This window comes from Verticillium alfalfae, genomic scaffold (genome assembly GCF_000150825.1).
Source record: "Verticillium alfalfae VaMs.102 supercont1.3 genomic scaffold, whole genome shotgun sequence".
NCBI lineage: Eukaryota > Fungi > Ascomycota > Sordariomycetes > Glomerellales > Plectosphaerellaceae > Verticillium > Verticillium alfalfae.
Genome location: NW_003315036.1, coordinates 2280205 through 2298309, shown reverse-complemented (window position 1 = coordinate 2298309; position 18105 = coordinate 2280205). Strand labels below are relative to the sequence as shown.

Sequence of the window (18105 nt, the reverse complement as noted above, 5' to 3'; positions counted from 1 at the left end):
TGATGGCAAGGTCTCGGGGCCATCACGCTAATCCTGGAGCTAGACAGGGCACTAAGTGTAGTTCCGTTCCCTGTCCCTGGACTGGCCAGTGAGTCTTACATCGCCTCTGGGCACCTGGAACCAACTACCCTTCCCTGGGTAAGCACTATTCCTGCGTCGTCAGTACCTACCTTAAGGGAAGGTAGGTACCTACCTATCTACGGTATGGTAGTTACCGTACAAGGAATTGAGATGCACCTACCTGGCCGTCACCTGCCAGCGCACCCTGCCCCCCGTGGCAGGGTCAGAGGAGGAATCTACCTACCTGACCTACCTACCAAGGTACCTATCTGAACGCGCCGGGTCAGCTCTTCTCCGCCACAGCCATGCAGGCCTTGGCAGCTGGGTCTACACTACACTGGGACGCACCCTGCATCTATTTCCTTTCCTCGTTTTCACCACCCAATCCGTTTACCGTCTGAGTGGACAAAAGCAGTCGCTTCCCCGTTCCACCACTTCTCCGCGCCTGTCTGATCTCTCTGCTTCCTTTCGCCTTTGTCTGCGCTTCGGAGTACTGTCGCTCAAACGCCGACGTTCTTCTGGACGGTTCCTGGAGGATCTCGACTGTGTTACAAGTCGCTGCATCGCAAGCTCGCGGCCACAGCAGCCCGTGGCTGGACAACTTCCCGTCAGCAATATGATCAACACACTCTTTCTAAGCGGCAGTTTTGCTGCGCTCCTGGGCATCGCGTCTGCCCAGACCTACGATGCGACAGTCTGTGGAAAGGAAAGGGTTGGCGAGTTCAATGATACTATCATGTGTGAGTGCGACTCGAACATCGTCGCAGCGAAACGTAGACTGACCTTTCCATGCTAGACTACCCCAATGCCTGGAATCCAAAGAGTCCCGAGAACGGTCATGTCTGCATGTCTGTCGACGAGAGCGGACCTTCTTTTGACGTTGTCTGGAACTGGCCTGAGAACATTGAGGATGTGCACTCGTACCCCTACGTTCGTCTCAACCACGATAATCTGCCCACGAAGCTGAGCACCATTCGCGAAATGAAGCTCAAGACCGACTGGACCATGACTCTCGGTAACCCCAGCAGCCCACCCCGCGACTTTAGCACAAGCACCTGGGACGACAACAAGGAGGAGCTTCTCGAGGCTGGCGTCATTTGCAATGCTGCTTGGGATTTCTTTTTCGATGGGGACCGCATGAACACGTACAACCCAGTCAACTCGTCGTACGAGGTCATGATCTGGCTCGGTAAAATCGGCTCCGGCGCGCAGCCGCTCGAGGGTGACAGTATTTTGACTAACATGACTGTTGGTGACCACGAATTGTATGTTAAGTTATCACCATCCCCATTTGTTCGGCTATGTACTCACCGAATAGCTCTCTGTGGTACAACACCAACTCTGGCGGCCGCCATGTCTTCACTTGGGTCACTCGCGATGGTCAAGATGTGAACGAGTTTGATGGCGATGTTGCACCTCTTCTCGAATACATCTTGTCCAACCCTTCCGATATCGAAGACTTCCCCTCCGACCCCTGGCTGGGCCTTGTTGAATTCGGTTCGGAAACATGGTTCTCTACCGAGAATGTAACTTTCTCGGCTGCCAACTTTGGAATGGAACTCGACGCCGATGGATACGATGGTGCTCGCGATGACGACGACAGCGGTAGCAGCAACAATAATAACAACAATGGCGGCTCCAGCAACGACAACGACAGCGCCGGCGCGGCCATCAGCCTCTCAACGCTGACTCTGGTTACGCCCGCGGTCATGGCACTAGCGGTTGCATTTGGTTTCTAAAGCAACGTGGGAGATCCGTGTACGAGTAGCCAGCGGTTCGCGACATGTTGCGGGGTTCTTTGCACGGAGTTGGCGGGTTGGTTCGAATCATGCTTTATGCTCTCTATTAGACCAAAGATCGCAATTTGCAAAATGGATGGTGCTGTTTGTTGCATCTGTTCGTCATTGACCATTATCCTGGCTGTGTGCAGTCCTCAAACGCGTTTCCGCCAGCACTATGTGCAACAAACGCGACAAGCAAAGTCGAATAACAACGAAATAAACGCATGCTTCGAGCCCACATGCAAGTACATCATGTCACTTGCGTCCGAAATTTTGTATCTGATTCGTATAGCGTTTGCTGTGCTGGACTTTGTATTCCAGGACCTGCTGGCGTGGTCCTCCCCGGATTTTCGTTAGGTCCTGTCTGATCAACTCGAATCGGGGGCGCCGGTTCGTCGATCGCGCGTGATTTTAGGTACGGCTATAGTAGTAAGGTTCAGGCCCGCGGGCATCGACTTTATTTCGACCTCATCGCTCACACGTCGAGTTTTAGAGGGCACCATCACGACGATTGCAAGACGCAACATGCTGTTTACCATTTGCTCGCAACGCTAGAGGCAGCAGCAGACGGAGGAATATGATGACGCTCTGATTGAGTACTTTGGCTTTTCTCTCGCCCCCCCCCCCCTTGGCGGTGTCGGCCAAGGTTTGCGTCCGTGTAAGTATTGCGCTCGCCAAGGGACGCGCACGCCGGCCGGCGGTGCTTTGTGCAAAATGAGCCCCGGTCTCCCCCCCCCTGTTCCGTTACTGGCCCGCCCCCTTGCCAGGATGGCTTTAGAACGGAGAATATCTTGGCGGGGGAAACGGTGCGGCATTGTCGGCATGTGGGACTGGCCGGTGGATTAGGGGCCGGGGGCAGAGAGCCAGGTCTTACTGTACCAGTCCAGTGCAGATGCAAAGGGTGGGGTCCTTATCAGCATGTGCTCAAAGGGCCAGCGGACTGCCTGGGCTGGTGTGCTGGGCTGGGCAGGAAGACAAAGAGGTAGGAGCGTTGATCTACGACACGGAATGAACGGTAGCATGAGAAACGACAGGGAAGATCCAATTGGCTTGGGCTTCGCTGAATGATCGGTTGTGCGACCGGATCGGATGGCACGCTGGACGATCGTCACCAGCGAGGGGTGAAGCTGTGAAAGCGCTTCCAGAGTCAAGCTAGTAGGCGACTTTGGTACCGCGGCTGATACAAGGACGCGCAACTTATTCTACTGTTTGGGGTGCCCTCTTCCCGAGGGCCTGAGCTGTCTCGAGCTGATGTCACCGGCGATCAAGGACGCAAACAACATCCTATGAGATGGGCTGTCTGTCTGGGAAGATTGCAGGTGCAAAGCGGAAGACGATCCTAGATGAGCGGGAACGCTGAAGCTCAGACAATTGGCTGATTATTTGCTTGGCTACCCTGACTGGAAACGACTTGGCTCGTCGCTGCTATCCACCAACGAGCCACGAGACGAGGTAGAGATTGCCATCGTTGATTTCCATCGGGAATCGAGGCGATTTGATCACAATTGATGCAAACATGTGCCGTTTTTCGGCGAGCCCGCTTTGGTAGCACCTTTGATGGAGCACGATGATTGTAGGGAGCCTGACTTCTGGCTTGCGGCCATTCGACAGTGAAGTAGTGGTTGCACGGTGACGGAAAACTTTCGCAAGCTCCTGGTATAGCCGTTGGGGCTAATGCGCTGCCATGGTCTTGTGCAGGTAGGTGAACGCTGTTGGGGCCAAGAAAAAATCTTGCACATTGTCTTGGGTCGTTGTCATATTCTCATGGCTCCTGTGGCAACAAGAGCATTGGAGCTGGCGCGTCCCATTCCCTCATGTCGAATGGACGACAGGTTGATGGCTGACGAAGCACCCTTCCTCCTTCCTGCTCCTGTGGTGCAGGCGAGACATCACAATCGGCGGCCCAGGAACGGGGCCGAGCTAAGGGCCCCCCAAACTTGAGCTAGGGGCCGCCCCGTAGGGCCAAGGCTCGTGGAGATGAGAGGCATTACTTGCCTCACTTGGCTTAGAGCCCGCTTGGTGCATATATGTACGTCTTATTGCACCGGCAGCCAGCGGATATCCCCAGATGCCACGTCCGGCCGGATTGTTGCTGGGTTCTCACGAGTACGAGAGGGAGAACGAGCGGCTCGATGTGCGTCCAAGCTCAGTTGTGGAGTTGGTTTGGTTATTAAGCTAATGTTTTCACGGCCATTGACTGACTTTTCCTGATGACGCGAGTTAACGGACGGAAGATGCAGGAAGCGGGCGTAATTCCCTTTTTTTGCCGCCGTCCCGATGTGTCTATTGTCTCGTCTCGCGCGAACCCCTGTCCTCCCCCAATATCTTCGAGGTCTAAATCAAGCTTATCAACGGCGTTGATTCATGAGTCCCACACGCCCTGGCAGCATGGTGAGTGAGCGTGCGCATCGATGCTGAGGATTTTTCCCATGAGGTCTGGTTGCCGCGCCCATCCTCGCGTCCCTGACTGTGCTGCGGTGTGCCGCCAGCGGCCTTCGTATCGAATTGCCTACTCAGCAAATGTCGCCGAAGGCTTAGGCGCCGTTCCGTCTGGCGTCTTTTGCTAGAGGGAACGCCGCCGCCTTTTTTTTCAGCTCGTGATTCAAGCCTCCGGGCAAGTTGGCTGGTGCAATATGCGTAATGCGTCGTCGCATAGTCAGTCATAGGCCGGGATATCAGTGTGCCATGGACGTATCCACTCGTGATTCGGGCCATCATGAACGGGATCTGTCCCAAGACCTCTTGGCCACGTATCCGGAGCATTTGGGCAACCGATTCAATGTCTTGGGTCTTGGATGTTGGGACGGTCGGCTCTTGGTCCCTTGGCAACTTGACCCTTGGCGCCGTTGATGCAGATGCAAAGGCAGATGAGGCCCATGTTACTGCTATCTTCGGGCTTCTCGTGCCTGCTCGTCCAGCTGCCTGCCTTGGTTACGCTGCTTGGCGAATCCACCGTTTTCGCACCTTCCCGTCCCTTGTCAGTCACTTCTTTCCTTCCCATTCACTGTCTAGGTAGCTTGTTGTCGGGGGCCGCCTGCCGTTCTGCTTGCTTCCTTCCCCTTGTTCGACCCAGCTATCTGACCTGTCTCGTCTGCTGTTGTGCCTCGTGTTTTCTGTTTTCACCCTGGCTGTTCCTTTCTTGACCTGCCTGCGCCTGCCTTGCCTTGCTGCTTAGCATCTTGGCCAACCGCGGGATCCCGATCGTATCCCCAGGCCGCTTCACCTCGATGACCTTGATCTTCACCTGGCCTGATTTGATGCTCGTTTCCCTCTTCTTTCCCCCTCCTCCCCTTCCTTCCTTCTCCACCATCGAGCTCCAAGATACGCCGCTCCTGAGCCATTATCAAGTGGCTTGACGTCCCTTGGAGCCGCTTCCTGGACAAAACTCCTCTGACCAACGCCAACACTCGCTTTCACCTCGACTCTCGTTTTCTCGTCTCAGGGAAAAGGTCACTATTCCCCAGCCCAAGTCGATCGCCGTCTTTCCTCCCCCTGTTGTCCCGGCTGCGTTTGTCTCCCCGCCATCGACCGTTTCGACTGTGAGCAGCCCTCTTAGTCTTTGATGCATCATCAGTAAACAAGGTCCTTGCACCCCCAGTCACTCGCTTTTTCTTGGACTTCATTGTACCAAGCACAATCACCGAACTCTAGACGCTTCTATCCATTGCTCGAGATCTATCACCATCCCTGGACGTCTGAGGCTCGGGAGTCACCCAGAACAGCCTCCAGACCAGTTACTGGATACCAGAATCGGCCGGCAACTTGACCAAACCACGCCCTCGCCCGTGGCTCAACTCGGTATTCAGCTCACACTCGTTTGCTCCGTGTCTCGTCGTCTAAAGGCCGTTACACCGCATCGGATACGACCAGCTATCGCCACCGTCACCACTCACCGAAGCGTCCGCCATGTCAGCCCCTTGGACGCCTGGCCACACTCGGGGTAACACCCCCGATTCTGGGCCTGGTTCGAACCCGTTTGAGCGTAATCCATTCGACACTGACGACAGTGCCGCCGTTTCCCTGGCAAGCAACTCGACATTCACTGTGGTACGCTCGTACTCCACGCCGGAGTGCATGCAGTGCGTAAGACAATAGCTGACTCGACGCAGAATGTCATTGACCACGATCGCAACAGTCATGAAGGTCTTGCTGGCCAGCAAGCCTCTCGTAGACCTGGAGCTGGCGCCGTTCCTTCGCATCACCGCTTAAGTCGACCAGAAATCGTAGGTGCCGTCATTCAACACCAGGGTGCGGGCATGATATTGACCTGCGCATAGGAACCCTCCCCGCTGGGCAGAGCACAGCTTGGCGTCAATGACGAGAGCGAGAAATACGAGAACCCCTCAACCTCCACTCTCAGCGTGGGCCAAGGCCACCTAGCAGGTCGTGCGGATGGCGCCATCATACAGGTCGATCCTGAGAAGATCACTGAGAAGCATGTCACTGCTTTGCGGCCTGGGTCCGACCTTCCATTCCACAAGCGCATGTATCACAAGTTTAGGAGAACATACAGCCCGATCGAGCCTCCACCCCTGGTCTTACCCGTCTGCCCGACTGACGAGGAGAAGATCATGTATACCAGCACCAACCGAATTTTGCTCTACGTTTTCGGCGTCGTCTCCTTCCTTGCTCTTGGCGCGGGTATGTGGCTCTTCACCTTGTCTTCGCCTGTCTTTTACTGGTATGGAGTCTTTGCTGGTTGCATGTGCCTGTACCTCCTGATCTCCTATGGTGTTGGTATCGTTGGCCGCGATTGGGACTACCAATCACATCTCGGCCGCGTTGAACGGTTCCCCATCAATGACCTCAATGCCGCGACGGTCGACATATACCTTCCCATTTGCAAGGAACCGATAGAGATTCTTGAGAACACTTGGAACCACATTGCTCGCATGGATTGGCCCGCCAACAAGCTCAAGGTTTACGTCATGGACGACGGTGCGCAGGAAGAGGTTCGTCTGCTGGCTGAGCGGTTTGGATTCATCTATTCTGTCCGCGAGGATAGACCCCGTCTTCGCAAGGCAGGAAATCTGCGATGGACTTTCGCGCGGACCGACGGCGAATTCTTCTGCATTTTTGATGCCGATTTTTGCCCACGCCCCGACTTCGTCAAGGAACTAATGGTTGAGCACCTCGATGACGAGAAGACCGCGATCGTCCAGAGCCCTCAGTTCTTCCGTGTTCTGGATGAACAGACTTGGGTCGAGCAGGGTGCCGGTGCTACACAGGAGCTGTTCTACCGTGTTGTCCAAGTCAACCGCAATCGTTGGGGTGCTTCGATTTGCGTTGGCAGCAATGCCATGTACCGCCGTGCTGCTCTCGTTGACGTTGGAGGCACCGCCGAGATTGGTTTCTCCGAGGATGTCCATACAGGCTTTGGCGCGGTAGACCGTGGTTGGAAGGTCAAGTATATCCCTCTCTGCCTCGCCACCGGCGTTTGCCCAGACTCGCCTCGGGCCTTTTTTTCCCAGCAGATGCGATGGGCTCGTGGCAGCACGACGCTGTTGACGAATGGCCACTTTTGGGTCTCGAAACTTACCTTCATGCAGAAGGTTTGCTATCTGTCAGGTACGTATTCCATCTTTCTTGAATCCGCAAACATGCTCATCTCGACAGGGTTTCTATACTACTCTGCCGTTTCTGCCAACATCTTCCTTTCTCCCATCGCGGGTACCCTGCTGCTCGCCATTCGTCCCGAATGGTTCAAGTTCTGGAACCTGCATTCGCAATCCCCTCCATTCTTTATGGCGTCATCTTGATGCCGCGTTTGGTCTAAAGCCACCTACGGCTTCAACGTCCAACACACCATGACTGTCCAGAGCTACGCCTATCTCACTGCGATCAAGGACCGCGTCTTCAACATTGAGCTTCTCTGGGCTGCCTCCGGCGATAGCAAAGCCCATAAGAGCAACAAATACCGCAACATGCGCCTTCTCTGCATCATCTGGACCCTGATCGTCACTGGTTCCATGATTGGTGTGGTGACATGGCGACTGGTCACCGGCTTCACTTGGTACCACACGATCCCATTGATCCTTATCAACGTCTACAACTTCTTCATTCACCACTACTTCATGTTCTGCAATTGGTAGACGTCATTTCCCATCTGAAGGAGACGTCATCACTGGATACCCCATCAGAGCGTTCGCTCTATCGACACGACACTCGACGCATATACACACGGCTGAATAACTTCATACACGAAACACCGATGCACTTGCAATAGGCAACAAACCTTGGTTTTCATTCTTGGAGGACGATTCCTCATTAACTTCACACTTGGACACTGGACATCAGGACAAGTCTGCCCTGCATTCTCTAAGATCCCCGGCGGGCATAGACACGGACAACGGTGGCGTACGTTTGCACTTGATTCGTCTCTTCAGAGTCTATGGCCAAACGCGCGCACACATGGCACAACCACAAGCACGAATACCTTGTCACACGAGACGGGTATGGCGTCAATCGCATATGTATAGAAAAGATGAGGCCCATTCTGTTCTTTCGATCATCCCAAAGGCAGAAGCGTAGCGCATGGCCCAAAGTTGCTTTGTAAAGCATGATAGATAGATTTGTTGGTCACAATCCGCCACTTTCTAGGCGCGAGATGTGGTGTTTAATAACGTACATAACACCAACCCTAACCTTATGTATCTCTAAGGAGTGCAAAAGTCCATTTTCGTTGAATGGCATGCGGCGCTATGCCCTGGTTTAGCTGTATGGTCAGCCCCCGGACGAGACGGTGAACTGAACCCACCACGGCGGGTGGGTGCAATCTGTTCTATCCACAGTGAGCCCTCGCCCACCGAATCATTCATTCAGAATCTGTTCTGCCAACGCCGCCTTCGCCCTCAGGGGGGATGGCGCAGTTGGGAGCGCGTTAGACTGAAGCCAACTTCAGGAAGTCAATCTAAAGGTCGCTGGTTCGATCCCGGCTCACCCCAACATCTTAAGGTCTTCAGACCACCGATCTGTTCTCTGAACAGCTCAAACCTTTTGCCACCTGCTCGGTAGGTTTGTTGGTGGTCATCATTAGTGTCGTATCCAGTCAAAGGAATAAATAGCATGTATGTCTGAAGGAAGGAGCTGGCTGGGTAGGTCGGTTGTTCACCTGGGGCTTCTCAACTTTTCTCGCCCCTGCCCACAGCTTTCTTCCCTTGCGTGTAGAAATAATCAAATGGCGAGCTTGCGTGGGAAGGAGTCGAGTCCTGTCATGATGCGAGGAACAAACTATGCGGCGCCAGTTTACGCCTCAATCACTCAGCTCTGCCCAATATCGCATTTACACTTATTTCTCGGACCCTAGGAACAGTAACGAACCGCATCATGGAGGCGTCCACCGTCACCTGTGGCTTGTTACTCGCCGTGTGTGCTCTAGTTGTCACGGCTGGTCCCATGGCACCCTTCGGAAAGCTTATCTGTATCGCGTGCGGGGAGCACGAGGAGCAGGAGACGGAGAAGCACGCGCGCGACAGGCGCAACAATGCCATTGCTATGGGATACACCCGCACTCAGGAGACGAATCAAGTCCCACTGAGAGTGAAAAACGACCTCAAGACTGGTATGGTCGATACTCACGATCTCAAGGCTAAGGTCCAGGTTGAAATGAGTGAGAAACCTTGTTCTTCTGAAGAGGTCTGAGGCTGCTTCCCAGTAGATGTGTTTGGAGCTGGGTACGCTTGGGAAACTGGCTTACATGACATCTGCAGCACTTGTCACTGGAGCCTTGACGTGAGGATAAGAGAAGAGGCTATCTTTATCCCTTGCGGTTATTGTGCGGGAGGAGGCACTCAGCCTGGCCAAGGCCTTGTCGGCAAGGCCTGATGCAAGTGCCATCGGCAACAATCAAGGGGAGATAGTCAGGAACTAGGACTGACGTTATATCGAAACAGTGAAAAGATCAACATGAAGCCGAGTATTTACATCAGCCAATGTGCCTAGATATGAAGTTTGACTTGAACTCGTAGCCTCATAGGGTGTAGCCAGGGTTGCATTGCTTGACTGCGGCCACCTAAGGAGCTGCCGCCACACGACTTAGAACCTGCCGACCACGGGGTTTTGGATACCATATACTCGATGGGTTAAGACACAACATGAAATGGGAACGGCAGGGAATTTCTTCCGGCCTCTGAGATACGATACATTCACCCTGTTCAATTTCACCTCTACTGGAAGATCGAATCGTGTCCTGCCAGCTTACGGCAAGGAAGCCTTTCGGGGAGGTGCTCGTACCAAAGCCAAATAGTAAGCTCCTCGGACAGCTTCCGCCCCTTTTCCCATCTCCGGGAGTCGTCGCCCTGAACGCTGGCGTTGCAAGCTGTGCCGATGAATCATTAGCGTGAGGTGCTCACTGACCACTTCTTTTATCGACTTTGCCCCGTACCACCTCAGGACACCACCCAAAGCTTACCGCCTCGGTTTTCCGATATTTTCCAGAATACGTGAAAGAAACTTGAACCTCGACATCGCCAAAGAGTTACTTGTGTATCAAGACACCATGGCGGCTTCAGTGACACCGAAACGTCCAGTTCGCATAGGTGGAGCATCTGGTGGCTTCACTGACCGAGTTGCCGGCATCAGGCGCCTTGCTGCCGACCCTAAAGTCGACGCCGTTGTCGGGGATTGGCTTTCCGAGAACGTCATGACCGGCTATGGAGCGGGAAAGGCACGAAAAGTCCAGTCTGACAAAGCAACGACGAAGCTGCCTCTTGAAGAACGGAAGAAGACGGCTTACTATGCCAGTACATTCCTCCAATGCCTTGAGCCAGCGATCTCTGAAGTCGCCCAAAACGGCGCCAAGTTGGTCGTGAACGCTGGAGCAAGCGACACGGAACTTCTGGCCGAGGTGGTGAACGACATGGTGCTGGGAGGCGGCTTCGACACGAAGGTCGCCTGGGTCGAAGGCGATGATGTGACCTTATCCTTCAAGCGCCTGGTTGCTGAGGGGGCGACTTTCAGAAGTATCACAGATCAAAAGACCTTGAACGAATGGGGATTCGACCCCATTTGCGCACAAGCATACCTAGGAAGTTTGGGAATCGCTGAAGCTCTACGACAAGGAGCAGATCTTGTCATTTGTGGCAGGTCAGTATATTCTGGCCTTTCTACATCCTGTGAAAAACAAGCTGATGCAAGCTAGGGTCTCCGATGCTGCACCTTCGATCGGAATCGCAGCTTGGTGGCATAACTGGGGAGCGTCCGATTTGGACGAGCTGGCAGGGGCTCTGGTCGCAGGACACCTAATCGAGTGCTCGGCTTTTGTTACTGGTGGCTACTACAGCCGCTTCAAAGACCTAATGAAAGCGAAGAAGCATCTTGACCTGGGGTTCCCCATAGCCGAGGTGTTCTCAGATGGGACATGCACCATCACAAAGGAGGATATGTCCAATGGTATCGTCAACGTCGAGACGGTGACATCGCAGCTTGTTTACGAAATCAATGGGCCGCTCTACTTCAATTCTGACGTTGTGGCTGTCCTTGAAGGTATTACTCTGGAGCAAACTGGTAAGGATCGAGTCCGTGTCTGTGGCGTCAAAGGCCTACCCCCTCCTCCAACAACTCGGTGCGGGATCACCGCTCACGGAGGTTACCAAGCTGAGTGGCACTTCTATCTCGTCGGACTGGACATTGAAGAAAAGTGTAAGTGGATGGAAGAGCAGGCGAGATTTGCCATCGGGGAGGAATTGATGAATCGATTCACCATGGTCAAGTTTCACGTCCACGGCAGTTCGCCAGACAACCCCCGAAATCAAGAGCTCGCAACGGTTGATTTCCGAATATTTGCACAGGCTCAGGACGCCAGCTTGTTCGACCCTACGTCAGTTGACGGCTTTGCAAGAAAGCTTTACGAAACGGTACTGCAGTCTTGCCCGGTAAGCTCTGCCGCCTCGACTATTACAAAAGCGATGCTCATGGCTTTACAGGGAGTTTCACGTTCGAATGATATTAGGCAATCGGCCGCGAAGAGTTACTGGGAGTATTTCGTCACATCAATTCCGCAGTCGGTTTGCGAGCATCGGGTACATTTTCTGTACGACGACAAACCGAGTATAAATATACCAGCACCGCCCATAACTTGCGATTACGGGCCCCAAGACTCGTATGAGACGGAGGATCCAGTTCCTTGCGGCAGTTTTGGAGCCACAATCGAAGCGCCACTTGGCTATATTGCGCTCGGTCGCTCTGGAGACAAAGCATCTGATGCTAATGTTGGTTTTTTCGTAAGCGGCGCCGAAGAATGGGACTGGCTGCGGTCTTTCCTTACAATCAACAAGATCCAAGAGCTGCTAGGTCCCGAAGAATATTACGGTAGACGGATTGATCGTTTCGAAATGAAGAACATTCGAGCTGTCCATTTTCTGCTCAAGGATCATCTTGACAGAGGCTACAACTCAGGGTCAAAGCTGGATACTCTGGCGAAAAATCTCTGCGAGTATCTGAGGGCGAAGCATGTTCCAATCCCCCGCAAATTCCTTCAAAAGGGGCACCTCTAACGGGAAGCTTGCGAAGGCGGCCCGGGCAATGCGCCCTTCGGCCTGATGTCACGGACAGTGCGGGGCAAATGGCCTCCTTTTCCCAGCCGCCGGAAACCATCTGCCGCACCATCTATCTTACCTAGTCGTATGTATGCAACCTTCGCGCTCCGCTTCTATTTATCGTCCAGCTGGCAAGCATTCTTTGCGTGACCTCGATTCTCAGCTTTTGTATCCATCATGTTCTCCCCTACTCAGTTTGCAGGCAAAGTCATTGCCCTCACGGGTGCAGCATCAGGTATTGGCCTGGCAACATCTCACCTCTTGGCTGGCCGCGGTGCCCGTCTGGCCCTTGCTGATGTGCATGAAAAAGGTCTTCTAGAGGCTAGAAACGCTATTTTAGAGGCTCATCCGAATTCAGAGCTTTCCATCACTGTTCTCGACGTTCGTGACTGTGATGCCGTCGAAAGATGGACGACAAATACCGCCTCGCACTTCAGTCGACTTGACGGGGCCGCCAACCTCGCTGGTGTAATACCGAAGTCAATCGGAATCAAACCTCTTTCAGAACAGGACCTTGAGGAATGGGACTTTGTCCAGGGCGTCAACCTGACAGGTGTGATGCATTGTCTCCGGGCGCAGCTGAAGACCATTAGCGACGGTGGGTCCATTGTCAACGCGAGTAGCATCGCCGGCTTGACAGGCAGAGCAAACAATGCAGCCTACACAGCAAGCAAGCATGCTGTAGTGGGGCTGACAAGAAGTGCGGCGAAAGAGGTCGGCGCGAGGCAAGTGAGAGTAAATGCTATATGCCCGTGAGTCTCTACGCCCTGTTCCTGGCTACACCTTGTTGATCTAATGATAGGGGTCGCATCGACACGCCCATGCTGAGGAGCGCGAACTCAGGCCCTGTAGGACCTGAGATTTCTATGGCAAGGCTTGGGACGCCAGAAGAGGTAGCAAAGCTCATTGCCTTTCTCTTGAGCGATGAATCCACGTACATATCCGGGACTGCAGTGAGCATCGATGGAGGATGGAATTGCTAGCCAGACTCTACATCAAGCAATCTTTCTCTTCTCCACGTTTCTAGGACACTGGCTTTTGGTTTTGTTTTACTTTTCATGCTCATGATGGTGACTTCGAAAAGCTTTCTCCCCCTCAGTTGAAGGAATCATAGGTCAATCTGCTTTTCATGTAGACACGTATCTTGATTGTCTAGTCGCATCCCTGACTCTTAAAATTGAGTCCGCCTAGAAGTCATGTTACTCCCTCATTACAAATCTTATATAAGCTCGTTATAGAGTAACTCCGACATCTCTTTTTTGGAATGCGAAGTAGAGTGCTGGACCTGTTGGTCCTGAGAGTCTCAGTATTGATACTGTTATAATGACTTTAATCACCATGTTCTCATACATACGACCATACCTACTGGAGAACTCGGGATCCCGTCCGCTCTCCCATAGATAAGCCAGTAAGGGTCGGACTAGTAGTTGGGTGGGTGACCACCAGCGGATCCCTGATGTTGTATGTTTCTGCCTTGTTGTTTTGCGCTTCTGCACGAGGACCCGCGCCATTTAATCAAACGGGAGGGAGTGGACCATCTAACCGCTGGCCCATGGCTACCGTAATTTTGCGGACATGTAGGTGTCATACCTTGTCTTATGCTATATTCTAGGTCGTGAGCTCCTCAGGCACTCCGCAAGTAGGACAAGCTCTCTTCTCAACAGCTTACCAGAGCTGTTTTTGGGCAGTGATTCGACCAAGAACAGCCCACCTCTGAGCCTCTTGTAAGATGCAACCCTCTCATCCATGAAAGCACTGAGACATTTCATCGTCTGACTCTTATCTCTGTTACTCATGGCCGTGGAGAGGGAAACAAACCCGACTGGGAGTTCTTCCTGCGTAGCATTGTCCCTCACGCCACAAACACCAGCATCTGAGACGGAGGGATGGGAAAGCAGCACTTCTTCGAGCTCAGCTGGAGCAATTTGATGGCCCTTGTACTTGATGAGTTCCTTCTTTCGACCGGTGAGCCAAAAATAACCGTCCTGGTCGACATGAACAATATCGCCAGTACACATCCATCCACCCCTAAATGCTGCCGCAGTCTCAGCTTCGTTGTTCTTGTACTCCATGAACACTGACGGCCCTCTAATGAGGCACTCTCCATCCACGCCCTCTTGGACATCGTTGTAATTTTCGTCCACTATGCGGACCTCCATGCCCGCAGCTGGCTTTCCGACGCTGGCACCTTTTTGACCACCGCGAGTGTTGCGGAGGAGCGTCACGGTTGCCTCGCTCATGCCGTAGCCGTTGAGAACTGTTGCTTCTGGGTTTAAGATTTGTTGGAGTGCCACAATCGTATCTCTGGATAATGGTGAGCCAGAGCACATGATGGTGTGAACGGCACTCAAATCAAGATTCTTAATCTCTGGGTCTTTGGTCATCCTCACAGCCGTCGCAGGCACAAGGCGCAGTATGTTGGCCTTCAGCTCAGCGGCTCTTTGGAGATAAGGATGATACTCAAACCGTCTCATCGGTTGCACGTAATTGCCGATCCAGGCGGGTGCTAGAACACCGGATACAATGCCATAAATATGTGCAAACGAGGGGAAGAAAGGCTCACGGCTGGTCGAGGTGTGGGTGAAGGGGTTTGTTGCCCGCACGCTGAGGAGTTGCGCGATGAGGTTGTGGTGGGATAAAACGACCGCCTTGGGCTTGCCAGACGTGCCGGAGCTGAAGCACATGCCTGCCGGTATTTTGGTATTGTCGCCATTCGATATGCCGAACGGATACATGGGATTAACCGCAGCGTTGCGAATGTCACGAGGATACTGGCTGTCCATCAGTATGAGCACACCAGTTGGATACGTGGATGGGGCTCACCCTGAGATGGTCCGGTCCAATGGTTGAAGAACTCCCAATGGCTATGATCGTTGGCTCCGTGGACCAATGTAATTCTTGTATCGCAACCTTGATCTTTGTAATCTGTTCCGCATCCGCTGCTATCAACTTGGGTCGGGCGACAGAGAAATAGTGGATGAGTTCATGACTTGTAGCTTGCGGGTTGATGCCTCTGCAGTTTGCTTTTAGAGATAGCTCAGGAAGAGAGTGTAGAGCAAAGGGACACTGACGAGAAGCACGCCCCAGCCCAAAGAATGGCATGCGCAAGAGAGGCCCACAGAGCCGAATTAGTGGCTACGATGCACACGACATCGCCTACCTTCAGGCCCAGCATCTCCCTTAGACATGCCGCATCGAAGGCAGCCTTGGATCGAAGCCCAGCGTATGTGACCTTCTGATCTTCATCGCCAAAGTCTTGCCAAATGACTTTCTCCGGTGACACGTCATCCGGATTCGTTTGAATGAGGAACTGGGAGACAGAAAGGTTGGTTGGCACCTTAATGTTAGGGTAGGGTGAGTAATAGATATGGAGGTCGGCCATTTTGATTCGATCAGTGTGTGAGAGCATCTATTGATTATGATTCCGTCCTTTTAAAAGAGAGTCTATGAAGGAAGCATATGTTGGTAGCGAGGATGATTTGCGTCTCATTGACGAGGCGTAAGCTTGGATGAATTTCGAGTGCTCTAGATGGACACATTTGCTGGCCCTCAGTGGGACAACTGGTGCTGGAAGGTTAATCACTGACTAGGTAAGGTGCTGATCGCACTGTGGCGACTCCCCTAAACGTTGCTGGTCGGGAATCATACTCCGCGATTTGGTTCGTCGGCTCTCACGGGCAGACCAAGGAGCTGTGATGAATCAGTAGCGCGAATTGACAGCTTCGAATAAACTGGGACGCGGACAGCGGCGTCAGTCATGTGAGCTCCTGCTTTAGTCACACAATCTTCGGGTGTGTAAAGAGGAAAGCAGGGCTGATCTCCAGTTCAGGATGCAGTATCCTCGTCGACGAGTTTGGAAATTTCTGGGAATTGTTGCCGGAAAACGTCGCCCACGGTCCAATTCCTGAGTTGTCGCAGGTGCTCTTCGTAGACAGGATTAATCGACAGCTCAGTACTGCCCGAATCGGGCGCTATGCAGGCTATGACAACGAGTGAAGGATCGTAAGTCCAGCTTACGCCAAAGCTTGAGCTGTAGGGGGCAGCCCAGTCATCAAGAGTGATGTCGGGGTGTGCGATCAGGTATTCGCGCGCGCGTGGCCTGTGGTTTTGTTAACAGGTGCTCCTTGCTCCGATGAACTGAAGAGACGTCCTCACCAAGGTATGCGATCGATCCAGGCTGCGTGGGGAGTTTCGCGTTGGCTTGGGGTCGGACGCAGCCATTCGGGCATCAGATCCCAACTCGGCTGATCTAGGAGAACCATCCACTGGGCCAAATGTTAGCAAGGCATGCAATGATTCAAGGTGGGCACCAAGCTTCAACCGACCTTGAGAAGCAGTGCCATGTTCCAGAATACAGCGACCTGCTTTGGCAGAGTCTCAATCTCGGGATATGACCGCACTATGTCCGCTACGACATTGCTAATGTCATCCTCCGTGCTCCTGTCAGGTTCGATTAGTGAGCAGAGTTTGGGCTTCAGAGAGTACGATGCCGCCCTTTCCACCACGCTCGTTGCAGATAGGAAGTTGTCAGTCCTGACAGAAGCAATAAAGCCTTGCAGTATCTCATCTGCGAGGCACGTGGATTGTGCGTTCTTGGGTGCTGTCTCCCAGGGCTCGCGACTCGTGATCAGTAGTTCACTCGAAGGTGTCGTGCTAGCATCTCGCCCCATCAAGCTGAGCTGGAGCGCGGCATTCTGTGTCCGCAGCTGCGAATTCTCGACCTCAAGAGTAGCCACACGAGCATGGAGCATGGCTGTCTGCTGGCTTCGCTCCTCGACGGCGCGGGTAAGCATTGCGACTTGTTCCGTCAAATTGTGAATCGCCCACTTGTTGCGATCTCGCATGGCCTGTTGAGATTTGCGGTCCCGTGCTCGCTTTTTCTGAAGCTCAACATCTCGAGATCCGATACTTGAGATCCCATTTTGGGCAGCTGTCGAATCGACGGAGGAGGGCGATGTCGCCGAATTGATTGATGGGGCCACGGAGTTCCGACGAGGGGGCTTGGGCGTCCGGGAGGCATCCATGTTGCGCGAGCAATGAATCACTGCCCAGCAACATTATTGTGTCAAATAGATACTCTTGGCAGACGGATTTTGCGTGTGGAATTGTGCTCTGGGCTCACGACTGGCTTCAGGTTCTCGAAGCTTGGGACTGACTCGACTTTAACGGAATTAGGCCGTAGTACAGAGGCGGGGTAGAGGGGGCAACCGGCACAAGCCACGGCGCGCCTACAGTGGCTTTAGCGTCATGACGGCGTCTTGCAGGGCAGCGCAACGCACAGCGGCTGATGATGCCGTAGCCAGCCGGCCGGTGACTTTACTCAACTCAATGGTCACGTCTCACACCAACGCGAGCTCCATGAACGATGATTTACTAATCTGATATCAAAAGTTTATCGTTCAGCTATCTTCCAAACATAATACCTTGCGCGGTGTTCCCTGCTGCGCCGTGACGTGCACAGCTTGGGACAGCTAGGCACCTTCCTGGATCTCCCTTGATTCCCGACGAGGATCATCGTCAACCGTTTTCGCCTCCAATTCTGGCTTCCTCTTCCCATCTCCCATTCGTCTTTCAACACGGTCTGTTAGGTGCTTCTGCGCGTCCTTCGAGAATAGGCAACCGACTATGGCATGCACCGAAACCAAGGCTTGCAGATACACGTCTGGATGCTGTGATAGCTACAGCAGACAGACGCACAGCTCTGATCGAGTCGGTGATACCTGGAAAGT

The 18105-nt window shown here is 53.3% G+C and overlaps 7 protein-coding genes and 1 non-coding gene across 8 annotated transcripts in view; 5 read left to right on the top strand and 3 right to left on the bottom strand.

Moving 5' to 3' along the window:
• Positions 1-676: 676 nt before the first annotated feature.
• On the top strand, positions 677-1799 carry VDBG_03219 (conserved hypothetical protein; the record flags this gene model as incomplete). The annotated part of the gene is made up of 3 exons (XM_003007034.1): positions 677-800; positions 857-1325; positions 1379-1799. The coding sequence occupies 3 exons, from the start codon at positions 677-679 to the stop codon at positions 1797-1799; spliced, it is 1014 nt and encodes a 337-aa protein (XP_003007080.1).
• A 3948-nt stretch (positions 1800-5747) lies between these two features.
• Positions 5748-7933, top strand: VDBG_03218 (cellulose synthase catalytic subunit; the record flags this gene model as incomplete). Its single annotated transcript, XM_003007033.1, has 5 exons — positions 5748-5888; positions 5951-6064; positions 6119-7409; positions 7458-7511; positions 7620-7933. 5 exons carry the CDS (start codon positions 5748-5750, stop codon positions 7931-7933), a joined length of 1914 nt encoding a protein of 637 aa, XP_003007079.1.
• Positions 7934-8695: 762 nt separating this feature from the next.
• On the top strand, positions 8696-8785 carry VDBG_15067. Its single transcript has one exon. It is a non-coding gene; the product is annotated as a tRNA-Phe (tRNA).
• Positions 8786-9167: 382 nt separating this feature from the next.
• Positions 9168-12334, top strand: VDBG_03217 (conserved hypothetical protein; the record flags this gene model as incomplete). The annotated part of the gene is made up of 4 exons (XM_003007032.1): positions 9168-9450; positions 9953-10085; positions 10179-10925; positions 10981-12334. 4 exons carry the CDS (start codon positions 9168-9170, stop codon positions 12332-12334), a joined length of 2517 nt encoding a protein of 838 aa, XP_003007078.1.
• A 219-nt stretch (positions 12335-12553) lies between these two features.
• On the top strand, positions 12554-13235 carry VDBG_03216 (3-oxoacyl-[acyl-carrier-protein] reductase; the record flags this gene model as incomplete). Its single annotated transcript, XM_003007031.1, has 2 exons — positions 12554-13105; positions 13179-13235. The coding sequence occupies 2 exons, from the start codon at positions 12554-12556 to the stop codon at positions 13233-13235; spliced, it is 609 nt and encodes a 202-aa protein (XP_003007077.1).
• Positions 13236-13977: 742 nt separating this feature from the next.
• Positions 13978-15758, bottom strand: VDBG_03215 (luciferin 4-monooxygenase; the record flags this gene model as incomplete). Its single annotated transcript, XM_003007030.1, has 2 exons — positions 13978-15147; positions 15537-15758. 2 exons carry the CDS (start codon positions 15756-15758, stop codon positions 13978-13980), a joined length of 1392 nt encoding a protein of 463 aa, XP_003007076.1.
• A 934-nt stretch (positions 15759-16692) lies between these two features.
• Positions 16693-17400, bottom strand: VDBG_03214 (conserved hypothetical protein; the record flags this gene model as incomplete). The annotated part of the gene is made up of 1 exon (XM_003007029.1): positions 16693-17400. One exon carries the CDS (start codon positions 17398-17400, stop codon positions 16693-16695), a length of 708 nt encoding a protein of 235 aa, XP_003007075.1.
• Positions 17401-17847: 447 nt separating this feature from the next.
• VDBG_03213 (trichothecene efflux pump) overlaps positions 17848-18105 on the bottom strand; it is a gene marked incomplete at both ends in the record, with an annotated part of 2209 nt that continues 1951 nt past the window's right edge. Inside the window, one exon of the mRNA XM_003007028.1 lies at positions 17848-18054. Within this exon, the coding sequence (XP_003007074.1) occupies positions 17848-18054 (207 nt within the window). The remainder of the gene's footprint in view (positions 18055-18105) is intronic.